Source organism: Mus caroli, chromosome 9 (assembly GCF_900094665.2).
Source record: "Mus caroli chromosome 9, CAROLI_EIJ_v1.1, whole genome shotgun sequence".
NCBI classification, from domain to species: Eukaryota; Metazoa; Chordata; class Mammalia; order Rodentia; family Muridae; genus Mus; species Mus caroli.
Window position 1 is genome coordinate 41011774 of NC_034578.1, and position 21320 is coordinate 41033093.

Below are 21320 nucleotides of genomic sequence, written 5' to 3' on the forward strand. Positions count from 1 at the left end.
GTATAGCCCTGGCTGTCCTGGAACTCACTCTGTAGACCAGGCTGGCCTCGAACTCAGAAATCCGCCTGCCTCTGCCTCCCAAGTGCTGGGGTTAAAGGCGTGCACCACCACGCCCGGCTGGGGCCAGACCTCTTAAAAGTATAGTCTGTTTGTTTGCTTTGGTTCTGTGCACCAGGAAGGATGGGATGTAATCTTATTTCCCTTTCACTGCAGAAACGACTCCTTCAACCCCCAGCTGGCATCCGTCTAAGAGGAAGAATTCAGAACTGACTGTCCTTGGTGGTTAGCTGCCTTTCTTTTCAGACTGCCAGAGAAGAGGATAACTTAATGGTGTTAAATGAAGAAACGGGGGTGGGGGGTGGGGGTGGGTGCAGCACTTGCCCTGCCTAGCCAGACAGCATCCTTTAGCCATTGCTGCAGAGAACAGGCTTATCTTCCTATTTGGCTCTGGGCCAGGGGCCAGTGCTCCTCAGTTCACTCTGTAGGGTAGAGGAGGCAAGGGCCTCTTCCTCCCTCCCATCAAGAGCCCAAGCCGGAGGCCAGTCGGCATGGCTCTGTCTGGAGGCTAATGGACAGGGAGGAGGGTCAATGAGACTTGAGTGATGAGGTTGATGTGATTTGCCAGTCATCTGAGTCATCAGAACACAGCCCAGAGCATCCTCTCAAGTCACCTGGCCATCTCTGGGGTTTGCTGCCTCAACCCTCCTCCCTCTCTCCAGCAGCGGCAGAAAGGCTGTTTGCTCCCTTCCGGGTGACAGACCCCTCCCTGGTGAGAGTCCCAGCCAAGGTGAAGCCCTTCTTGAAGCTCTGGTGCTAGAGACTTTTTGAATCTAAGAGTCCAGAAGACCCAGGGAGAAGTTGGGATTAAGGATGGAGGCTAGGGCTCCTGGCACCTTGCTGCGTGGGAGACTTAGGCTTTCAGTAACCTGAGGCCGTTGCCCGTGAGAGAGTTGAGGGGTGGGTAGGGAAGGCAGCTTTCAAGCATTAGAGAGAGTAATAGGTTTCTGGGAGACAGGCTGTAGACTCACACATCCGTTAGTATTAACTTTTCCTCATTGAGGTGAGGGAAACCGAGACAGAGACCAGAAGACAAAAAGGATTATCTGGGTCAGGGCGTGGACCATGGGCTTGTGAATTCAGACCCCTTCCTCCCTCCTCTTAGGGTAAGAGGGACTTGCAAGAATTCGAATATGAAAAGATAACCCAAAAGGCACCGTTTCCAACTCTCCCGCCCCCTTGCAGGCACCCCTAGGTCTGTGGGACCTGGCACAGTTCTTCCTCCAAGGCTGCCAGGCCAGCGAAGACTCTGGAACAGTGCCAAGCCGGCAGCCGCCGCAGTGAAGCGGTCATTCCAGAAGGCGACCAGGGCCAGCTCCATGCTTCCACAGCAGGGTAGAGGAACCTCTATCAGGGATACCTCTCTGTTGCTCCTCTGCTAGAGGGTCCCCGCTAGTAGTGGACAAACCTGAGTGAGCGCTGCTACTGCGTCCAAGAGTCTACAGCGACCGGGCCAGCCTCTATCGCCTCGGCCAGTCATTCGAGCCCCAGGACACCTGTCATTGCTCCTTCAACCTTTCCAAGCCAGAAAACGGGAGTTAGCCTCTAGGCCTGGATCCGGGAGCAGCAGCTCGCAGCCTGCGCGCCGGGGGCCCGCCCCCTAGGGCGCGGGGAGGGGGCGGGGGGCTACGCGGGGCGGGGCCGGGCGGCGCCCGGGGTCCCCTCCCCCGCCCCCCTGACGTCAGCCCCCGACAGCGGCGAGTTCCTCACTTGGCTCGCGCCCTCCGTCGGGGAAGCATGGGGCTGCCCAAACTGGTGTGCGTCTTGTTCGCTGCCTGCTGCTGCTGTCGCCGTGCCACGGGTGAGTTCTTTGTGTTGAGGGGGCTGTGGGGGGCCCGACCCGCGTCCCTCAGAGCCCAGGCGTTGGGAGTTGGGGGATGTCTTCGACGGAGCCGGAGTGTGCCGCCCGAGTGTACCGGAGATAAGAGCTGGTAGCAACGTAGAGTCGGGGCTCTGCACCCCAGTGGGCGCTCCTTCTTGCCAGAGTCCCCGATTCCCAGGCGCCCCGCGTGCGTGCAACTTCTTTGCGGGTGTGCAGCCTAGGTTTTAGAGTATTCTGGGAACGGACCGGTCGGGTTGCGGCAGCAGCGAGCGGGAAGGGGTGTGGCCGAGCTTCTGCAGGACGCTGGGCCCGGCCTCCCGCAGGTGCTCGCTCTGGGTGCTGGGTGCTGGGTGCTGGGTGCTGGAGTCCCGGCAGAGAGGCGCGGCCGGGGCGCATCCCCAAGCCGTGCATCCCGCGCCCGCCTGTTGCTGGAAAAGGCAGTTTCCCTAGCTGGAGGGGGCCGCCGACCCCTCCCCCTCCGCCTGGGCCTCACGCCAGTTTGGAGGTGAGCGAGGGAGGAGGCAGCTCCTGCTGGGGCTGGGCGTTGGCAAGGGCAGCGGGTGCTGTGGGTCTCCTTGCGCCTCCGGGTTTGACGGGATTACAGGGGAAAGACAACAGATGGAGAAGTTCTACAACAGTAACAGCTTCTGTGGTCGACTAGAGTCAGGTGGAGAGAGCCTGGCACCTCGGAGCTTTCCTTTAAGCCATCGAGTAGACATGCTTTCCTGGGTCAGGGCTTCCCTTACAGGGCACACGCAGCGGTGTCGTGTGTTATTCTTGGCTCTTTCTCGCGTCTCAGCCACTGGTCAGGCTGGGGAAGGGGAGGAATGGGCATTACCCACTTTGCTGGCCTCTTGCCCAGTGCCAGCCACGTCCCTGGGGTACTCCAGTCTAGTGCCTCCCAGACTGACCTTATTTCTGGGGAAAGGGCTAAACCCAGCTAGGCAATTGCAGCACAGAAAACTCAGTTTCGCTCTGCCCTGCTCTTCTGGCCCTTAGAAAGCAGAGATCCAAAGTTCCTGCTGTTGGTAGAAGGCTATTCCCACCTTCCCTCCAGTCTGGGAGCCACACAGTCCAGTCATCCCGGGGTCCAGGCAGATTGTGCTTAGTGACATCATCTCTTCAAAGGGCTGGCAGCATGCTGGCACCACTGACGTCACTCCTGCCCACTCTCTGGTTTTTGACCTAACCAACCCCTGGCGGAGACTCTGACCCCTCTAGTCTTGGATGGGGTCTTCAGATTGTATTGCAGCATTTCTTGACATGCTACTGTGGGAGCATAAATCATAGCCTCTGGCTAGAGTTGGCTCACTGTGTCTTCCAGAGGATTTGGGGGACAGAGGGTAGAATAGTGACGTCTTCGTGGAGGGGGGGCACACAAAGGGGCCTGTGTGCCCCAGCCTGGCACATGCCTTACATTCCCCTAGTCTGAGCTCACCAGGACTAGGAAGGGGCCCAGGAGCCAAGGGGCCTTCATCTTGGCCCAGAGCCCACGTTGCTCTTATCTGTCTCTCCACCAGCTTCTTCTAAGATGTACCCAGTCACTCTGTCTGTGTTCCACTCCGTATTACACTGGGAGAGGTCTGACCCAGGTTGGGGGTGTGGGCTTGGTGAAGTTGAGAGTAAGGAGAGGGTAAGGCCCTCACCAGACCCTTCAAGTGGGACAGCTGCAGTGAGCCAGGAGAGGGGAGGGGACCGGACAGAGCAGCTGGAGCTGACAACGCTGCCTGGGCGTGCCCCTCTCTTTCCCCAGGTGTGCCAGGAGAGGAAAAGCAGCCAGTACTCACGCCCGACCTGGTGGAGGCAGAAGTGGGCAGCACAGCCCTTCTCAAGTGTGGCCCCTCACGGGCCTCAGGCAACTTCAGCCAAGTGGACTGGTTTTTGGTGAGCGCCTGGACTTTGGAGGGCAGTAGTTGTGTGGGAAGCAACTGTCTCTCCGGTAGGTAGCTCATCTCTCATCTCCTTTCCCTCAGATTCACAAGGAGAGGCAGATCCTGATTTTCCGTGTGCACCAAGGCAAGGGCCAGCGTGAACCTGGTGAATATGAGCACCGCCTTAGCCTCCAAGACTCGGTGGCTACTCTGGCCCTGAGTCACGTCACTCCCCATGATGAGCGAATGTTCCTGTGTAAGAGCAAGCGACCACGGCTCCACGATCACTACGTTGAGCTTCAGGTCTTCAGTGAGTGCCCCCCTCATTTCTGCCTTCAGGGTCATGTGGACCACGTAGCAAAGATGGGTCTCCATGTCTCTGTTTATTCCCCTTCCACTGTAGAAGCCCCAGAGGAACCAACTATCCAAGCCAATGTCGTGGGCATCCATGTGGACAGGCAAGAGCTCAGGGAGGTGAGATGGTGGGCAGAGGCTAAGCAGGGACAGGGGTGTGGTGTGTGTGTGTGGTGTGTGGCAGACGCAAGGAGACTCTCGTCCTGTCCTCCTTAGGTTGCTACCTGTGTGGGGAGGAACGGCTACCCCATTCCTCAAGTCCTCTGGTACAAGAACAGACTGCCCTTGCAAGAGGAGGTGAACCGTGAGTAACCCTTACTGAGAAGGCTCAGGAGGACCATCTAGCATGTCCTTGTAGAGCTTTTACTAAAACAAACAAGCAAACAAACAAAAACCATACAGGTGATGCTGAATAAGTCAGACTGTAGGCTGGACAGTTAGCTCCATGAACATCACTGGTTGCTTTTGCAGAGGACGCAGGTCAGTTCCCAACACCTACTTCGTGGTTCACAACTCCACTTCCAGGGGGATCTGCTGCCTTTTCCTGACCTCGACCTCTGAGGACAGAAGGCATGCATGTGGTGCATATACACACGAAGGCAAAACATTCATACACATTAAACAAACAAACAAACAAAACAGCCAGGCGTGGTGGCACACGCCTTTAATCCCAGCACTTGGGAGGCAGAGGCAGGCGGATTTCTGAGTTCGAGGCCAGCCTGGTCTACAAAGTGAGTTCCAGGACAGCCAGGGCTATACAGAGAAACCCTGTCTCAAAAAAAACAAAAAAACAAACACACAAAAAACTGTTATAAGCTTCTGGATTTTTTTTTTTTAATTTGGTTTTTCCAGACAGGGTTTCTCTATGTAGTCCTGTCTGTTCTGGAACATGCTCTGTAGACTAGGCTGGCCTCGAACTCACAGAGATCCACCTGACTCTGTCTCCTGAGCACTGGAATTAAATAAAGACCTGGCTACAAAATTTTTTAGAAGAAAAATTTAGACTATAAAAAAAAACTTAGGAATTCCTTTCTGACCCAGGCTTCTTCCAGAAGTGACTGCTGCTATCAACTGTTATTTTCCTTCATTCTTACTTCTGTGTCCATCACGTAAACAAATGCTTGCTGAAGTGTAGAGGGCTGTCTGTGGTGTTTTGAGACAGGAACTCATGCAGCTCGATGACCTAACTGCAGATCCTCTCTGCCTACCCCTCAAAGCGCTGGGATTCCATGACTGTAATACTGTTCCTGGCTCAAACAAGGCTTACGTTTTTTTTTGTTTGTTTGTTTTTTGTTTTTCCTGTCTTTAACCAGGAGTGATTTTTGCATACACACTAGTCTGGGGATACTTGGCAGTGTCTGTGGGCATTAGTGGTTGTCACAAATAGGGAGGCTGCTGTTGACATCTGATATGTAGAGGTTAGAACTACAGCTCAGCATCCTACAATGCACAGGATGGGCCCCACCACAAAGAATTAATTCTGCCCCAACACATCAATAGTGCTGAGTTGAGAAGCCCTGACCTCAGTGGCCATGCTGGGCACACATCCCTTTGTGTAACCTTCCTAGGTCAGTCTGTTCAGATAGACTCACCTTGCTTCCTAGCCTTATATTGTGCATGACGTGGCTGAGTTTCCACTCTTCCTTTAGCATTTAATGTCTCAACGCCTTGGGGCGTTTGTTTTGGATTCTGTATTGAACCTAAGGCCATACCCATGTTAAGAATTTGCTCTACCACTCAGCCTTTCATTCAACTCCATTTTCCTTTGTCTCTGGGGTGTTCCTGGCCCCATCCTTGTATATATGCTAAGGTGTAAATGCTTTCTAGGGTAAATACCAAGCAATAAAAGTGCTAGGCTGAAGGGTCGTCATTCTGTGTTCGGCTATGGGCCTCTCCTTTAGACATCTCCCTGCTGACCCCCAGGGGAAGTCTGAGGGGTCCTGAGGCCAGGCCTTGCTTCCTCCTTCTGCCCAGGAGTTCATATCCAGTCATCACAGATTGTCGAGTCCAGCGGCTTGTATACCTTGAAGAGTGTTCTGAGTGCACGCCTAGTTAAGGAGGACAAAGATGCCCAGTTTTACTGTGAACTCAGCTACCGGCTACCCAGTGGGAACCACATGAAGGAATCTAAGGAGGTCACTGTCCCTGTTTTCTGTGAGTGCTGACTTCCTAGCGCCTCTGGATTTTTTTTGGGGGGTGGGGGTGGGGGGAGGATTGGGGTGGGCCTTGTGGGAACTCCTGCTAGTCCCTCTGTGTCAAATTTGGGGCCACCTCTTGAACTGAGAGCCTTCTCCTTTGCCCAAACAGACCCTGCAGAAAAAGTGTGGGTGGAGGTAGAGCCTGTGGGGCTGCTGAAGGAAGGGGATCATGTGACAATCAGGTGTCTGACAGATGGGAACCCTCAACCCCACTTCACTATCAACAAGAAGGTACAGAGAGAGCGAGCGCTCCATGCTGGGTGCATGGAGGGGGCGAAAGGGTGTGGGCAGGAGGTGGGAACAGTAGCTGGAGGGCATCAGCTCACCCTCACCCCTTTGTGCTCCCCCAGGACCCCAGCACTGGGGAGATGGAAGAGGAGAGCACCGATGAAAATGGGCTCCTGTCCTTGGAGCCTGCCGAGAAGCACCATAGCGGGCTCTACCAGTGTCAGAGTCTAGACCTGGAAACTACCATCACACTGTCCAGTGACCCCCTGGAGCTGCTGGTGAACTGTGAGGCCCTGGGATGGATGCAGGCTCCATCTGGGCAAAGAGGGAACTGGCTCTTCCTGTCAAGCTAACATTTTTTTGCTATGCCTCCAGATGTGTCTGATGTTCGAGTGAATCCAGCTGCCCCTGAAGTCCAGGAAGGTGAGAGCCTCACACTGACCTGCGAGGCAGAGAGTAACCAGGACCTTGAGTTTGAGTGGCTGAGAGACAAGGTACCCAGACACCTTTGAGACTGGGGGAGGGGGGGACAATCAGAGCTTGCTCCTTTTCAGACCCCCTGACCCACCTCTCACCCTTAGACAGGCCAGCTGCTGGGGAAGGGGCCCGTCCTCCAGCTAAACAACGTGAGACGGGAAGCAGGGGGACGGTATCTCTGCATGGCATCTGTCCCCAGATTTCCTGGCTTGAATCGTACCCAGCCGGTCAGCGTGGGCATTTTTGGTGAGGCCCTTTGTACAGTGACCAGGTCACCCTGAGTTGCGTGGTTTTGAACTGTTGGAGGCAAAAAAGAAAAAAAAAAAAAAAAGGCCAGCTTGTACTGTGGGAGCTGAGGTGGGGAGCAGGTTATTTGGTATTTGGGGGGTCTAACCCTTCCCTGCCCCCAAGGGTTTCCATGGATGGCATTAAAGGAGAGGAAGGTGTGGGTGCAAGAGAATGCAGTGCTGAATCTGTCTTGTGAGGCTTCAGGACATCCTCAGCCCACCATCTCCTGGAATGTCAATGGTTCGGTGAGCAGGCTTTATCTCCCCATCCTCTTAATCCCTGCCTAGGCCTTGAGGCCATGGCCGGAGATGCTTCCGCCCTCTGAGAGGCCCATGTACTTCTAGGCAACTGAATGGAACCCAGATCCACAGACAGTAGTGAGCACCTTGAATGTCCTTGTGACCCCGGAGCTTCTGGAGACAGGTGCAGAGTGTAAAGCCTCCAACTCCCTGGGCTCAAACACCACCACCATTGTTCTGAAGCTGGGTGAGAGCGGGCTCCCTGCAGAGGCTGGCAGGGGCATGCCCAGGCACAGGCATTAACTTGTGCTACTAACCCCCCAACTCCTTCTGCCTCCTAGTCACTTTAACCACCCTCCTACCTGAATCCAGCCAAACCACTGGCCTCAGCACCCTCACAGTCAGTCCTCACACCAGAGCCAACAGCACCTCCACAGGTAAGCCGGGCCTGTGCAGTGGTACCCAGTCTCCCCTGTTGAGCAAGGTAACAGCCCATCTGTCCCCCTGGGCTGGATAGGGTGGGGCAGCAACAGCCATTTGGCAGCCTGGAGCAGGGAATGACTACAAGTGTCTTTGTTTGACAGAGAAAAAGCTGCCACAGCCAGAGAGCAAAGGTGTGGTCATCGTGGCTGTGATAGTGTGTACCTTGGTGCTTGCTGTGCTGGGTGCTGCTCTCTATTTCTTCTACAAGAAGGGCAGGCTGCCATGTGGACGCTCGGGAAAACAGGAGATGTAAGCCAGGCTTATGCCCTCCTTTCCTCCCCCATTTTTGGCTGCCTAGCTTGCTGCCTCATAAGGGCCCTGCCCCCTGCCTACCTAGTGCCCATTACCCTGGAGAGCAGAAAGTGGACCTGTTTTTACTGTCCACTACCAAACTGCCACCAACCACACCATCTCCCCCAACTCTCCCTTCCTGAGCCAGCCCCAAAGCACCAGAGTGTCCATTCCCAAAAGGCTCCCCCCCCATCCCCGGCCTCCCCCAGCCCCCGAGTTGCCAACCTCTCACCTCCCTTCTCCCAGCACGCTGCCCCCGACTCGTAAGAGTGAATTTGTAGTTGAAGTTAAGTCAGATAAGCTCCCAGAAGAGATGGCTCTCCTTCAGGGCAGCAACGGTGACAAGAGGGCTCCAGGAGACCAGGTAGGAGGCAGTTCCTGAGGCCAGGGCTCAATTTTCAGGAATTGGGGGTAGTGGGATAATGCTACTTGTCCCTGAACACTAACTCTTTCTGTCCTTCATCCTTGATTAGAGATGGGGAGCAGACCTCTCTTGCCTTAACATTACTACAGGTAGCAGGATGGGGAAACGGTGGAGGGACCCTAGAGAAAGACAACGCCCCCGCCACCTTCTGTTAAACGTAGAGACTTAGCTGGGGGACTTCTGTCTTTTCCTTCCCCACCCCATTTCTGCTGCTTGCTTTAAGGACGTTGCAGCCCATCAGCTTTTGCTTCGGCCTCTCTGTCTGGTGGTCATGCTGTAAACCTTGCTGGCCCTCCATGCTCTGGTGACTTCTCTCTACCCATTTTCAGGGAGAGAAATACATCGATCTGAGGCATTAAATGGCTCCCATTGCACTGCTCGAAGCTCCCTACTCAGTCTTCACCCTAAGCTGAAGCCTCCAGAGGGACAGCAGGGACGATCCACACTCAACCCCCCTGACAGCTCACATCAGGTCCGAGAGCTAAAAGCTGGGACAGGAGTGGTCTGCAGGAGCTCAGTTGGCCACAGAGGCCTGGTTTTAGAGACCAAGCCCTCCTCTGTGTCCACTAAATAATGCTTATCCCAAGAGGCCCGTCTCCCAGGGCATTTCCCCCTCCCGTGCACAGCCATTGGTGGCAAATCCTTCTGCCATCAGCTGTGTGGGCTTGCCTCTTTGAGCTCATCTCCCCTCACAGGCTGTCTTCATGATGAAGGACCTGGGCACGTGGTCACATTATTCTGTTCACATTGGTCCTTGTGAAAACCTCACGGTCTGGAGGCGGCTGCTTTTGTACCTTCCTGCCTGCTACTAATTCAGGGTCTCATTTGGAACATTTTTCCTTTGGGTAGTAGTCAGGAACTGGTGTAAGTCCTCCAGACACATCCCTGTGTAAGGAAGCCGGGCACTGTTTCTCTGAGTTTTGTTTTCTTTGAAGGCTACTGAGCCCAAGCTTCCCGCATTCCCTTAGTGACAAGAGACAGGACAGAGAGAAGGTCTACTGTTCATGGGGATTAGGCTTATAGGAATGTTAGTACCAAATTTCTACATGTGAGCTTTGGGGGCCAGGTCCTAGAGAGCCCAAGTGGGAGAATGCCTGGCAAGAGCTTTTGCAAAGTGTGTGTGTGTGTGTACACATATATGTATATATATATATATATGGTTTTGTCTGTAAATTTGCAAATTATTTCCTTTTATATGTGTTAGAAAAATAAAGTGTTATTGTCCCAAAAGCATGATGCTGTGTTCCATTCATTATGAAGGGACAGACCTGGGGCTTCCAAAACTATAGGTGTTTTCAGAGAGGGACAGGCTCCCAGAAGGCTGCCCTTACCTCTAGAGTATCCATAGCTGGGCAGCATGCTACTAAACGCTAGCTGGCGTCTCTGCCCTCACCTGTGTGCCCCTATTCACCTGCATCACTGCCATCAGTCCCAAAGCTATCCTGTGTAATTTCCCCCTAACCCCAAGTGAACCAGAACTCAAGTGTGCTACAACAAAAGAAATTTTATTTAAAAATATTTTTTTTACAGACACGGGTGCTTGAAAAAGCTCTTTAGTTAACTGTATGGAAATGAAAAAAAATTAATAAATAACATTAGTATAACAGACCTCTACACATCAGTACACTGGCAAGACAACACGGGTCGGAGAGAACGAGTCTCAAAGCTCCACTGCTCTGCAGGAGCATTGACCTCTGTCTACTCTACAGGACAGAGGTTAAATGCTGCTAATAGAAATCTTTATATTAATGACATTTTAAAAATAGTCCATGAGAATCTCACCTAAGTTTGTGTTTTGTTTTTTTAACACTGATATACAAATTGGGACTCTATTCTGGGGAAAATATCAAGTTCTCTCTTGTCCCACCCAAATCAAGAATTTAAAAATCTCAAATGAGGCAGATCTTAAAAAGAACTGTTTCCATCTCCCTCCCCCTTTGTTAGCCACAGGCAGGGGAGAACCAGAGAGAAGGGGAGGGGTACAAAAGCTTGTGGTTGAAACCTATGACAGTATGACCGACAGGCCTCAGGGTTGCACAGCCCCTCCCTGGGTACAAGCAGACCCTGTGATGGGCACCAGCCACTTCATGCTTTATGGTTGAAGCCTTCAAATGAAAGGACAGCCAAGTCTGAGGAGAGGCAGGAGGTTGAAGCTGGCTCAAGATCCAGCAAAACAAAAAGACAACAAATGAAGCATCTCCTCTTGCAGGAGAGCTCACCCTGCAGCTCTGTTCCGCAGGGCACTGCTCTCAGAGGTGGGTGAGTGGGCACCCAGAGCAGTTATCTGAACACTAACTGCTGCCTGGAACCAACCACGTGCTGCCAGAATAAAACAATGCTCTTTTCCAGTGAAACCTCATGGCAGAGAAAGGAGACTATAGGCACCTAATGTGCCACCTCTCTAGCCAGACATCCTTGTCCCCAAAACTCCAGGGCTAAAGATATTCAAGGCAGAAGAGCTCAGACTCTGGTATTTCCATATTAAGTCCTAAGATGCAGCCTGGGGTACAGCGCTGCCTTAGAAAGGCACAAAACATTTGGCTTTTTTTTTTTTTTTCAGTGTGCTAAAAATTGTTTTGTTTTGAATAAAGGAAAAAGATATATAAGGTTAAAAATCCCAAGTCAGCACAGCCAGAAAGCAGATGTGGGAGGTACCTCACAGCGGCCATGCCCAGCATGTCTCAGCAGAGGTCAGACTTCCCACTTAAGGGTGCTGAGGAGGAGGTCAGGAGGCGTCTCCTCTCATGCACTGCAAGGCAGGCTCACTAGCCCACAAAGCAGGAGAGAGAGAGAGAGAGAGAGAGAGAGAGAGAGAGAGAGAGAGAGAGAGAGAGACCCCCGAATTCACTTGCCACTTAAATACAGCCAAAACATGGCCACCCTCTCCACTACTGGGTAAGAGGTAGCGGGAAGAGCAACACAGGCTCCACACCCCCCACTCTAGGGCGTATGTGGTGAGGCAGTATGAGTCTGATGAGCTGTGCACAGCATGCACTGAGCAATCCTCTTCACTGGCCTCCATTCTGGGTCAGAGGAAAGGACACTCAAGGCAATGTGAAGGTTTGCCTCTCACATTCGGTTGTAGCACTGAATCAGGAATGCAGGGCCAGGTGAGCAGAACTCTTGCTGACTTGTTCAGCAGCCAGATTAGTGGGAGATCTGAGGCTGGCACTTAGCCTGGGCTCTGGACAACACAGGAGTGGTCAGCCACATTTTTCTCAAGCAGAGAAGAGGCTGCAAGATCTGCAAGCAGCTGTTGGTCAGCCCCTGGCCCCTCCCCATAGTGCTCTTCAGCAGGCACAAAACAATGTGCAGGGCTCTCCCTGTCCCTAGTTCTCCATCTCAACTCTTGTGCTACTTACTGGAACCAAGAAATACTGGTACTTTCTCTTGCAGCCAAGCCAGATTTCCTGGGGCACTGTGAAGGCACATGGCACTACTATCCCTCTGCCTCTTCATCCAGGAGCTCAGACATCAATTAAAAATCTGATGAGCGGCTCTTGCCCTTCCTATGCGCCTCAATGTGTATCTTTGGGTTAGTAGGTTACTTCTGTGTATACCAAATGACTTGACTATTTAGAAGTTAAAAGCAGGGTAGTATATCTGATATGCCTTCAAACTCAGGCCGGGCTCTAGGAAGGGATTCCAATGATCCAGGCAAGCAGAAGCAGTTTTACTTCCCCAACACCTTAAAAAAAAAGAAAGAAAAAAAGAAAACCAAACCAACCAAACCAAAAAACCAAAACCACCACACAGGACTAGAGAAAAAGCAACCAGAGAAGATACAGGTAGCCTGTTTAAGAAGCACACAAGAACAAGCTCTTTTCGACACTGAAAATATCCCTATTCTAGCAAATGTCCCAGTGGTACCTAGGAAAGTAAAGCTAAGAATATCACTGTAGGCTCCCCTACAGGAAGACAAAGAGGATGGGGATGCAGAAGACAGGTCAAGAGCCCACATAATGAACAGGTATTCAGCAGTAAAACCAGCAGAGAGCCAAGCCAAAAGGTACTAGCTACAGTGGAAGCCATGGTCTGCACTCTGAGTAACATCAAAGAGACCCGAGGTTGAATGGAGGCTAAGAAATGCCATCCAAGGACAGAAGAGTGGCCTCAAGAGTGAGGAAAGCAATCTTGGGTGCCAAGACTCCTAGGGAGAAGAAAAGTAATTAGCAGCAAAGGTGACAGTGACTCTGACTAAGTTAAAAATAGGGGCGAAGAGTGGAACAGCAACTGTACTTCCACGGTGGAAGTTCCTTTGCATATCTCTTCTAAGCTCCCAATTCACCATCATTTCTCTGTTCTCCCTATAGGTTCAGTGGGGGATGGACCCTCAAATCGCTGTTCTTGCTGAGTGTATTCTTTCTTAAGAATATACCCAAGCACTACTGCTCCTTGACTGCAGGCGCAATGTGGCTAGTAGTTACCGCATGGTCCTGCCTCAAGACTGCCCCGCTGTAAAAGACTGCACCTTCAAACTATCAGACTTAAAGGAAACCACAGTGGAAGAGCCAAAAGTCCCACTGGCAAAGAAACCACTCCATCAGCGATGTGTACTTGAAGAGAGGACCTCCACGCATTTGCCAGGTGGTGCTGCTGCTTTCTCTGCTGCTGGAAACAAGAGGAGAAAATATTCCCACGAACAGGCAAGACACTCACAGAGTCCAGTCTGGTCTTCAGCTTGTAATAGATCCAATGCTGGCCTAAAATTCATAATTCTCCTATTTCTACTTCCGAAGAGCCGTTAAGACAGGCTTGTTCCATGGTTTCTAGGTTGGTGCAGATAGCCTCAGGAGACACAGGCCCAGCACAGTCGTCCTCAGGATGTCCAGGCTGGCCCATGGAATTAATATACAGGGTTAACTTTTTTCCTATTTTTTCCAGGAATTCTTGAGTTTTTCTAAAGAACTGCATTCATCATAAGAAGATCACATGAACTCAAGGACTAGGGAACATATTTTGTCACGTATACAAATACTCTGTCGAGTAGGAGGAGGGACAAAGTCTAAAGTTGTCCAGCCCACTAACATACAAGAACCAAGTCTTCTGTGCATTCCTATAGGATTGACTGTGTCTGTGGACTGAAATCAAAGCTGCATCAAGACGCTCTGTGTAGTGCTACAGTACTTCCGCTACATGTTGACACTTCAAGTGCCAGAGGAGAACATTGATAGTGAAGCTCTGGTCCCTCTAGTGCTGCTCTAGGCAGGCTTATGTGGACAGGATCCAGGCTCAGTTCCTGACCGGCCTCTACAAGAGCAGCCTGAGAATGAGGGCTTCGCCCTTTCCAACCCTTTCACCCCTTCTAAGACAGAATTACTTAGATTGTTGAATAGCAGGAAAAAGAACCCTCCAAACTGTATGGGAGATGGTGACAGTCCCAGAAAGGCAGAACAAAATCTTTCCAGCAAGAAAGGACAGAAGCAGCTCAGTAAAAAGATAGAAAAGGCACTGGACTGGAAAGGAGACTGCAGCAAGCTCAGCTTAAACATTTAGTGCTCTAGTGTGCAACTCAAGTCAGTGGACTCTGCATCCACTCAAGAAGTGGCACTAAACTTTGTAGCAAGCATGGATAATCTATGAGGTATACACAACAGAATCTCCCAAATATTATCAAAGCCACAGGAAGACAACCAGGGTTAATGGGAAAGTCTCGGGCCAGTTTTAAGTGGACCAGCTCTGTAAGGGAAGATAAGTCTACATAAGAGAGCCGTGAATACACATGTGCACAGTCAAATGCAAAAAAGAGCCAAGGGCAGCCCACGCTTAACTTCCCAATACCAGAAAACCACCAGGAGGTGGCAGGAAAGAGCACATAGCTGACATTTCTGACACACAGTAATCACTCAAACATCTGTAGCCAGGATACTGGCTGGAATACTCTATTCAATGGAGTGATCATTCCAGACTCAGAAAGGCCAACAGAAAGAAGGAAGGTCTGAGAAGGCCAGTAGCCTTCTGATTCTCATGATGTGAGGTAGGAAAACATTCAGTATTAGCATCATGGCTAACACAGAAAGACTAGATCTTGTTAATGGTGCCATAAAAGGAATACACAGCTGGTCCCTGGTTTGGTCTGCAAGCAAGGTGTGTTGCAAAAATTAACTTGTAAGTTGGATACTTGGACCATAAAACATTTCTTACTTTCCTACAGAGGAAATAAATATTTTAACTATGAAGAATAGTGCCTTCCATCCATCTCAGCTGCCCCATGCCAGCACAACTACCACACATTGTAGTCCAGTGATAGGCATGTCTGAGACTAGAAAGAGAAAGACAAAATGGCAGAGTATGCAGGGTGGGGCTGGGAGGAGTAAGAAGAATATGAAGAATGGCCGGCCAGGGTCAATTCGCAAAAGCTGTTTAGTTTGTAAATTAGAAAGAGGTATATTTCAGAACCTACAAGTTTTTAAAACCATTTTAAAAACTTTTCACTGAAATGTAAATAAAGAAAATATCCAATTAAAAAAAAATCCAAAAGCCAAACTTTTCACTTTAGAAGGACAGTGGGAGGGACAGCTATGACATCCAGTTCTGGGACTGGACTAGAAAAGCCTTGCCCGGAGTCCTGGCAAGATATGAGCCATCAATAAGGTGGCGTGTAAAACAATCCACAAAGATACAGAGAAAGCAAGGACCTGTGTTGAATAAAATAGGTTAGTGACAATGAGAAAAGGAGAAACATTAAAGAGGCTTTCCTAATTGTAACAGAACAGAGAAAGGGGGTGAGCTTGCCAAAAATAGCTAGCGAGACTCAAAATAAAGCTTGCTTATGAAAAGGCAGTTTTAGGTAAACTCAGAGGGCGAGCCAAAGACTTGCCATACAGATAGAAAATGAAAAATAGGAAATTTGCCCTCACAGGAAAAAGAAATTCAAAACTTGGAGACTATCCAAAATGAGTGGCATGAAGCCTTCCTAAGGACACCTAATAATACCAGACACGGCCTCAGTGTGTCCTGGGAGCAAAGGAAAGGCCTACACACAATGGCCTTAAACCTTAATGCCTGCAGGTATACATCTGTTAAACCAACACCCAAGTCAATCAGAGATGTGCCTGTCTAGCCTAGGGACTCAGTACCCACCTACCCTATCCACGCCCATTCCAGAGCTCACACCTCAGCATACAGCAGGACAAAATTGTCATTTCCCTAAGTATTATGGGCAGTAATCCCCACAGATTTGGTTTTTGTTTTCTTTTGGAGGCAGGGTTTCATGTAGCCCAGGCTAGTTTTAAACCAGGAGTGCCTTGAGCTTCTGATGCAGTCTCTACATCTCGAATGCTAAGGATCAGTGGTGTGCCTTAGCACACTCTTCTGTGCAGAGTGGGGGCTGAACCATGGCTCTGTGAATGCCAGACAAACACTCAACCAATTGAGCTATCTCCTTAGCCTCCACACAAGACAGATGCACAAAGAAGGCAAAAGGCCTGTAGCCAGTGCTGTTTCCTTGATACATCTTCAGATTCTGGGCAATAGCTACAAGGAAAAAAGACACTCCAATATAGACAGACTAGAGCCTGCAGCTTTTCCCTACTTCTCTTTTAAGGCCTTTAATTTTCATTTTTTAAATTTTTTCATATTATTTATTTAATGCTCTGCCTGCCTGTATATATGCACATCGTATGTGTGCCTGGTGCCCACAGAAGCCAGAAGAGGGCATCAGATTGCTCTGAACTGAAGTTATAGATGGTTGTGAGTTGCTTATACATCTGAGAAACCTTTCATATGGGTGCTAGGAACCAAACCTAGGTCCTCTGCAAGAACAGTTGCTCTTAACTGAAGTCATCTCTTTAACCCCTGTTATTTTTGAGACAGGGTTTCAGGAGCTTTGAGCTGGTGCTGAACTCCTGATCATCTTGCCACCATCTCTCAGGTGCTGAATGCCACCAAGCCTGGCTTAGGCTTTCAGTATTCAAATGAACACAAAATTGGATATCACAAACTTTTTGTGGATGACAAGCTATTGTTTTCTACTCATTTGCTATGTAGAGAAGACACTGGGTAACCATAGATACCGTATCTGCCTTTTGAATAGCCTTAAGGTAAGAGGATAAAATTCAGACCTTGAAGCATCAAGAAACTAAAAGAAGAGTTCAAAAGATTTTTGTTGCAAAAGACTGGAAAGAAAGCAGGTTCTTGGTGGGTCATTTCTGCCTGGACCTAAAGAACAGAGAGGATTCATGTGAAAGCCAGCTCGTACTCAACAGGAGAAAGGGCAACGCTGTCAGAGAAGCCAGCAAGACTCCAGTCAGAGAACAAACTGAACCCAAGAGGTCACTACAATGACTTAGAAACGGACTCTCCAAAACAAATCTACATCTCCTTGATGAACCTGTAAACACACAAACTATTACATTGTTCCAAATTGTCTAGCTAAAGAATTTCAATGAATGATATCTAAATACGGTAGATGGATGACACAGCGGTTACATCTAGGACCCAATAAAAAAGGCAAGGAAAGGAGAGAGAGACCATTCCAAAGGACAAGCTAGGCACGTGGACAACCAAGTCACTGGGTGACCAATCTAGAGAAGCCATCAGCAAATGCTGTCCTCACTGGTGTTAGCTCCGTTCCTCACAGGGCAAAGGGAGAAATCATTTCTGAAAGGCTTACCTGGCTCCTATTCAAGGGAGAAATCCCTAAGCTGAAGTTAGCCACTGGCAAGAAAGACTAAACAGGTAAGTCCTAACTGTTTATTTTGTAAATCTAAATAGTATATATGACTGACGCTTCCTAAAAGCTCTATGGTTTTGGGCTGGAAAGCCACCCTGGAAACAAATGTTCTGTTCCTGTTAGGCAGAAACACTCATGACCGACATCAGAAACATACACCTGGCATCAAGGCAACCGACTCCCACAGGCTATGTCCTGGGGAGGACACGGAATGTATATGAAGGCCTCTATCTCAAACCGGTCATTAGGTAACTAGGAGAATTAAAACTTCTTTAAAAAAACAAAAACAAATTCAACATTCCTATAGAAACAGCACTTTGGAGTGACCAGTGTTAGGTGCTAGCATCAATTAACCACAGAACAGTACTTTCCTTCCCACTTAGTCTACCAAACAAACCAACACCATCACACATTAGAAAGACCATCCTATAAGCTGCTTGGTTTCAGACTGGTCACAGCAAGCCTACAGAACACCAATGAGGAGGAGGTGAAGTAAGGATTTTCCAAGGGAAAGGACAGCGGGTATTCTAACAATATAAAACATAGCTAAGTACATGATAATCTAAGCCAAAGGGGAGGATTGAGGTTGCAGTATCCAGCAGGGCTAGGTGCAATACCACAGTAGATGGGAGTCTTCAGAGATTCCTTCCTGAAGCTCTTGTGCTAACTCCCTGCCTGGATTCACACACAGCAGGATAATCTTTATAATGACAGGACACACAGACACAGAGACACACATCCTTAACAGGAAAGCCTTAAGTCCTTAATTAGGGCCACAGCACAGTGCTTCTACTGCTTCCTGTGCTGTTTCTGGGATAGGTTACCATTTAATAAAAACCCATTCTCTCCTACTGGAGACTGCAGGACTACAAAAACACTCTTAAGACCAATACAATAATGAAACACATTAGCTGCTCCATTTTCATTCCACTGCNTTGAAATCTTGGAACCATATGTGTCGATCCCCACAGGAAAGGCAGGACCTTACTGTGACGTCCCAAAAGAAGCCACTGCTTTCCTAGGTGGTCCTTGAGTAAGAGCCTGGCTCATGGGTCCTCTGAAGCCATGGCAGGGAGAGATGTGCTAGGTGGCTACGTGGGCAGGAGAAGAAATAGAAACAAATTCCCGGAGGATGTTTTTAGCCATCTCAATGTTGTTGTGGGCAATGACCAGAGCTTTCTGGATGTCCTGGTAGGAATAGCCCTGACTCATGAGGCGTTCAATCTCACTTGAGAGCTGCGGAGAGGGTGCTGTGGCCACAGGGTTAGCAGTGGCACCTCCGCCTTGTTGATAGCTACTGGCTTTTCGTTCTGAGTTGATTCTCCGAGGGAATGGTTTGGGGGGCCGCTCAGGAACTTGGGAACCCTCATTGAAGTCTAAAAGAGAAAGGAAAGAAAACATTTGCCAATCTTGGGAAGCTCACATTTAACAGCAGTAACAGTAGTTACTAATAGTGCTAGTAGTGTGCTTTTCTGTCTCAAGGCTGGGGCTCTGTTTTTTGTTCATTTTGAAACAAAGGTTCACTCTATAGCCCAGATGGGACTCAAACTCACAGCTGGGCTCCTGCTTCAGTCCCCCAAGTGCAGAGATTACAGCTATGAACCACCATGCCTGGCATAAGTCTGGGTTTTATCAACCTGAGGTGCTAGAACTAAACCCAGGGCTATACACATGATAGGTTAAGTATTCTGCTGCTGGCCTCTGGGTTTTAGATCTAGACTCCTATCACAGAGTAAAGGACCTTCTAAATATGCCATGCACCCATGCTGTTAACAACAACTGTGACTTTGAAAAGCATATAACACCTACACTGGGTGTTATACTTAGCAATAGGTTCAAACACTCACTAAACTACTCCTACAAATAAGAAGACAACAGCTTAAACTGTAGAGAGGAAGCGGGAAGCTGGACTGGGTGGAGATGCTACCTAGAGGGGCAACAAGATGGTAGATCTTTTCCCTCAGCTGTTTTGAAAGTTGTCTTTAATTTCCAAAGTGACAGCTATTCTGGCTGCTGCCCTACCAGGCAGTCACAGATATAAGAGCAGCCCTGGATACTAGAGACCGATGGGGCTGGCCCAGGCCCATAAACTGTGTTATTGGAGGGTAGCACATTTCTTCCCCAGTGGAACAGGGCTTAGAAAAAACAAACAAACATAACATCGCTTCCATCAAGCCTAATTTCCAGCATTACATGCATACTCAGAAGAACTAGAAGCCCTGCCCTCCTCTATAGGCAGAGCTGTGGTTTAAGCACCATCTTCAGAGTTTCACTTCCTAATGTAGGACCTAGAACCAGCTTTCCAACAGATAGATACAGGACACAGTCCACTACTTCTGCTCACTGACTTACTGACACGAGACAAAGTCATGACTTTCAGTTATAAACCAGAGGCCAGACAACAATCCAGGACTAGCCAACACAGCCTGGAGACTCACTTGTGGGGTCACCATCCAAAGACAACCAGCCAAAGGAGGAGCTGGCATTGGAGATGTCAGACAGGGTCCGGCGGGCCAGTACAGCTGGCACAGGTGGCTTAGGCACATCATAGCCATCATCCTCGTTTTCTGATTCTTCGGGGCCAGTACTAGTGTGAGCTGTGGCCAAATTCCCTTCCCCTAGTAGAAAGTTGGTGTAAGTTATTGTCCTCTCCTGACATCATTTTCCAACACACTTCAATCCAGAAGCAGCCATTATTCACACATGCATACAACCATTTATTTCATTCAACAGTTACTCAAGTGTCCACTGTGGATGAAATACCGTTTGAGGTCCTGTGGAGAGAGGTGAGTAAAGCCTGAACCAGCTCTCTTGTTGAACATGTCAACAGTCACCTTTGCTATGGTTAATAACTACTGAAGCAAGAGTCCCGAGAGCTATTTTAGAGCCTCCTCTGCATCTCACCTCAGAAGGTCAGTCAAAGGCTTCTTGAACTTTCCCCTTGGCAAGCTGCTTAACTCGGGAACTGAGTATTTACCACCCACACACAAAAGAATTTCATCAATGTAATGCAACTACAAGAAAGCTGCTAGTACTGAGATAGAACAGCTATCTCCATGTAATAGCCATATAACAGATGTCTCCAGGCCCTGAGAGGAGGGAAAAACAGGACCTAGTGTCTGGAAAGGAAATAAAAGATAAGCGGGTCCATCTTGTCCACAAATCAAAGACCTTTGAACAAAAGTACTGAGAAAAATTTTCTCCTTGGTTTAAGCTATCTCAACTAAATGTTACAGAGCAACCCTCTGGTCTCCTTCTCTTCCCAGACAGGGTGTTTGTTATGCAGGCCAAACTGGCCTTAAACTTGCAATCCTTTTGCCTCAGAAGCCCAAGTACTGACATTGTACAGACAGGTGCTACCACATAAGGCATATCAATTTTTAAGTAGAAGACAGGCTACTTACCAGAGACGCTGTTTTCTGCTACAGACAGTGCTTGGGACTGGATGTTATACATTGCTTCATAGGTGCAGCTGTCAATCTGCTGGTCACAGTCACATGCTCTGAATCACAAAGAGGTACAATGCTCTTCACAAACAAAATTCTGTTATTTGCAAATTTAAGACGACTCACCTGTTTCTAACTGTCCTAGGCCCTAATTCTTTCAAAATAACACATTCTCTTTATACCTACCACGACTGACTCATGACAAGATCAGATGTGCATGTTCTGGAGGCCTGTGCCACTGTGGAAACAACACAACTGCTTATCCACATTAGATCCTATGCACTGGGGTCTAGATTTCTCTTTCTGCTTTTTTTTTTTTTTTAAAGATTTATTTATTTTTATGAGTACAGTGTCACTGTCTTCATACACAAAAGAGGAAAGCATCAGATCCCATTACAGATGGTTGCGAGCCACCATGTGGTTGCTGGGAATTGAACTCAGAACCTTTGGAAGAGCAGTCCGTGCTCT

At 49.2% G+C, this 21320-nt stretch overlaps 2 protein-coding genes across 4 annotated transcripts in view; one reads left to right on the forward strand and one right to left on the reverse strand.

Moving 5' to 3' along the window:
- Nucleotides 1-1760: 1760 nt before the first annotated feature.
- Nucleotides 1761-9962, forward strand: Mcam (melanoma cell adhesion molecule). Of its 2 annotated transcripts, XM_021172233.2 has the most exons (16): nt 1761-1858; nt 3633-3763; nt 3853-4060; nt 4154-4224; nt 4321-4408; nt 6079-6258; nt 6412-6533; nt 6653-6815; nt 6906-7024; nt 7112-7253; nt 7419-7540; nt 7640-7781; nt 7876-7971; nt 8119-8266; nt 8555-8672; nt 9062-9962. In XM_021172233.2, the coding sequence occupies exons 1-16, from the start codon at nt 1795-1797 to the stop codon at nt 9089-9091; spliced, it is 1944 nt and encodes a 647-aa protein (XP_021027892.1). In that variant the 5' UTR covers nt 1761-1794; the 3' UTR covers nt 9092-9962. The 2 variants fall into 2 exon arrangements, with proteins under 2 accessions (XP_021027892.1, XP_021027893.1); XM_021172234.2 differs by lacking the exon at nt 8555-8672.
- A 3053-nt stretch (nt 9963-13015) lies between these two features.
- Nucleotides 13016-21320, reverse strand: part of Cbl (Cbl proto-oncogene) — an 82324-nt gene continuing 74019 nt past the window's right edge. For both annotated transcript variants that reach the window (XM_021171454.2, XM_021171455.2), the window contains 3 exons: nt 20811-20908; nt 19845-20024; nt 13016-18782 (listed from right to left, as the gene is read on the reverse strand). In XM_021171454.2, coding sequence (XP_021027113.1) covers nt 18490-18782; nt 19845-20024; nt 20811-20908 — 571 coding nt within the window. In that variant the 3' untranslated portion in view covers nt 13016-18489. The remainder of the gene's footprint in view (nt 18783-19844; nt 20025-20810; nt 20909-21320) is intronic.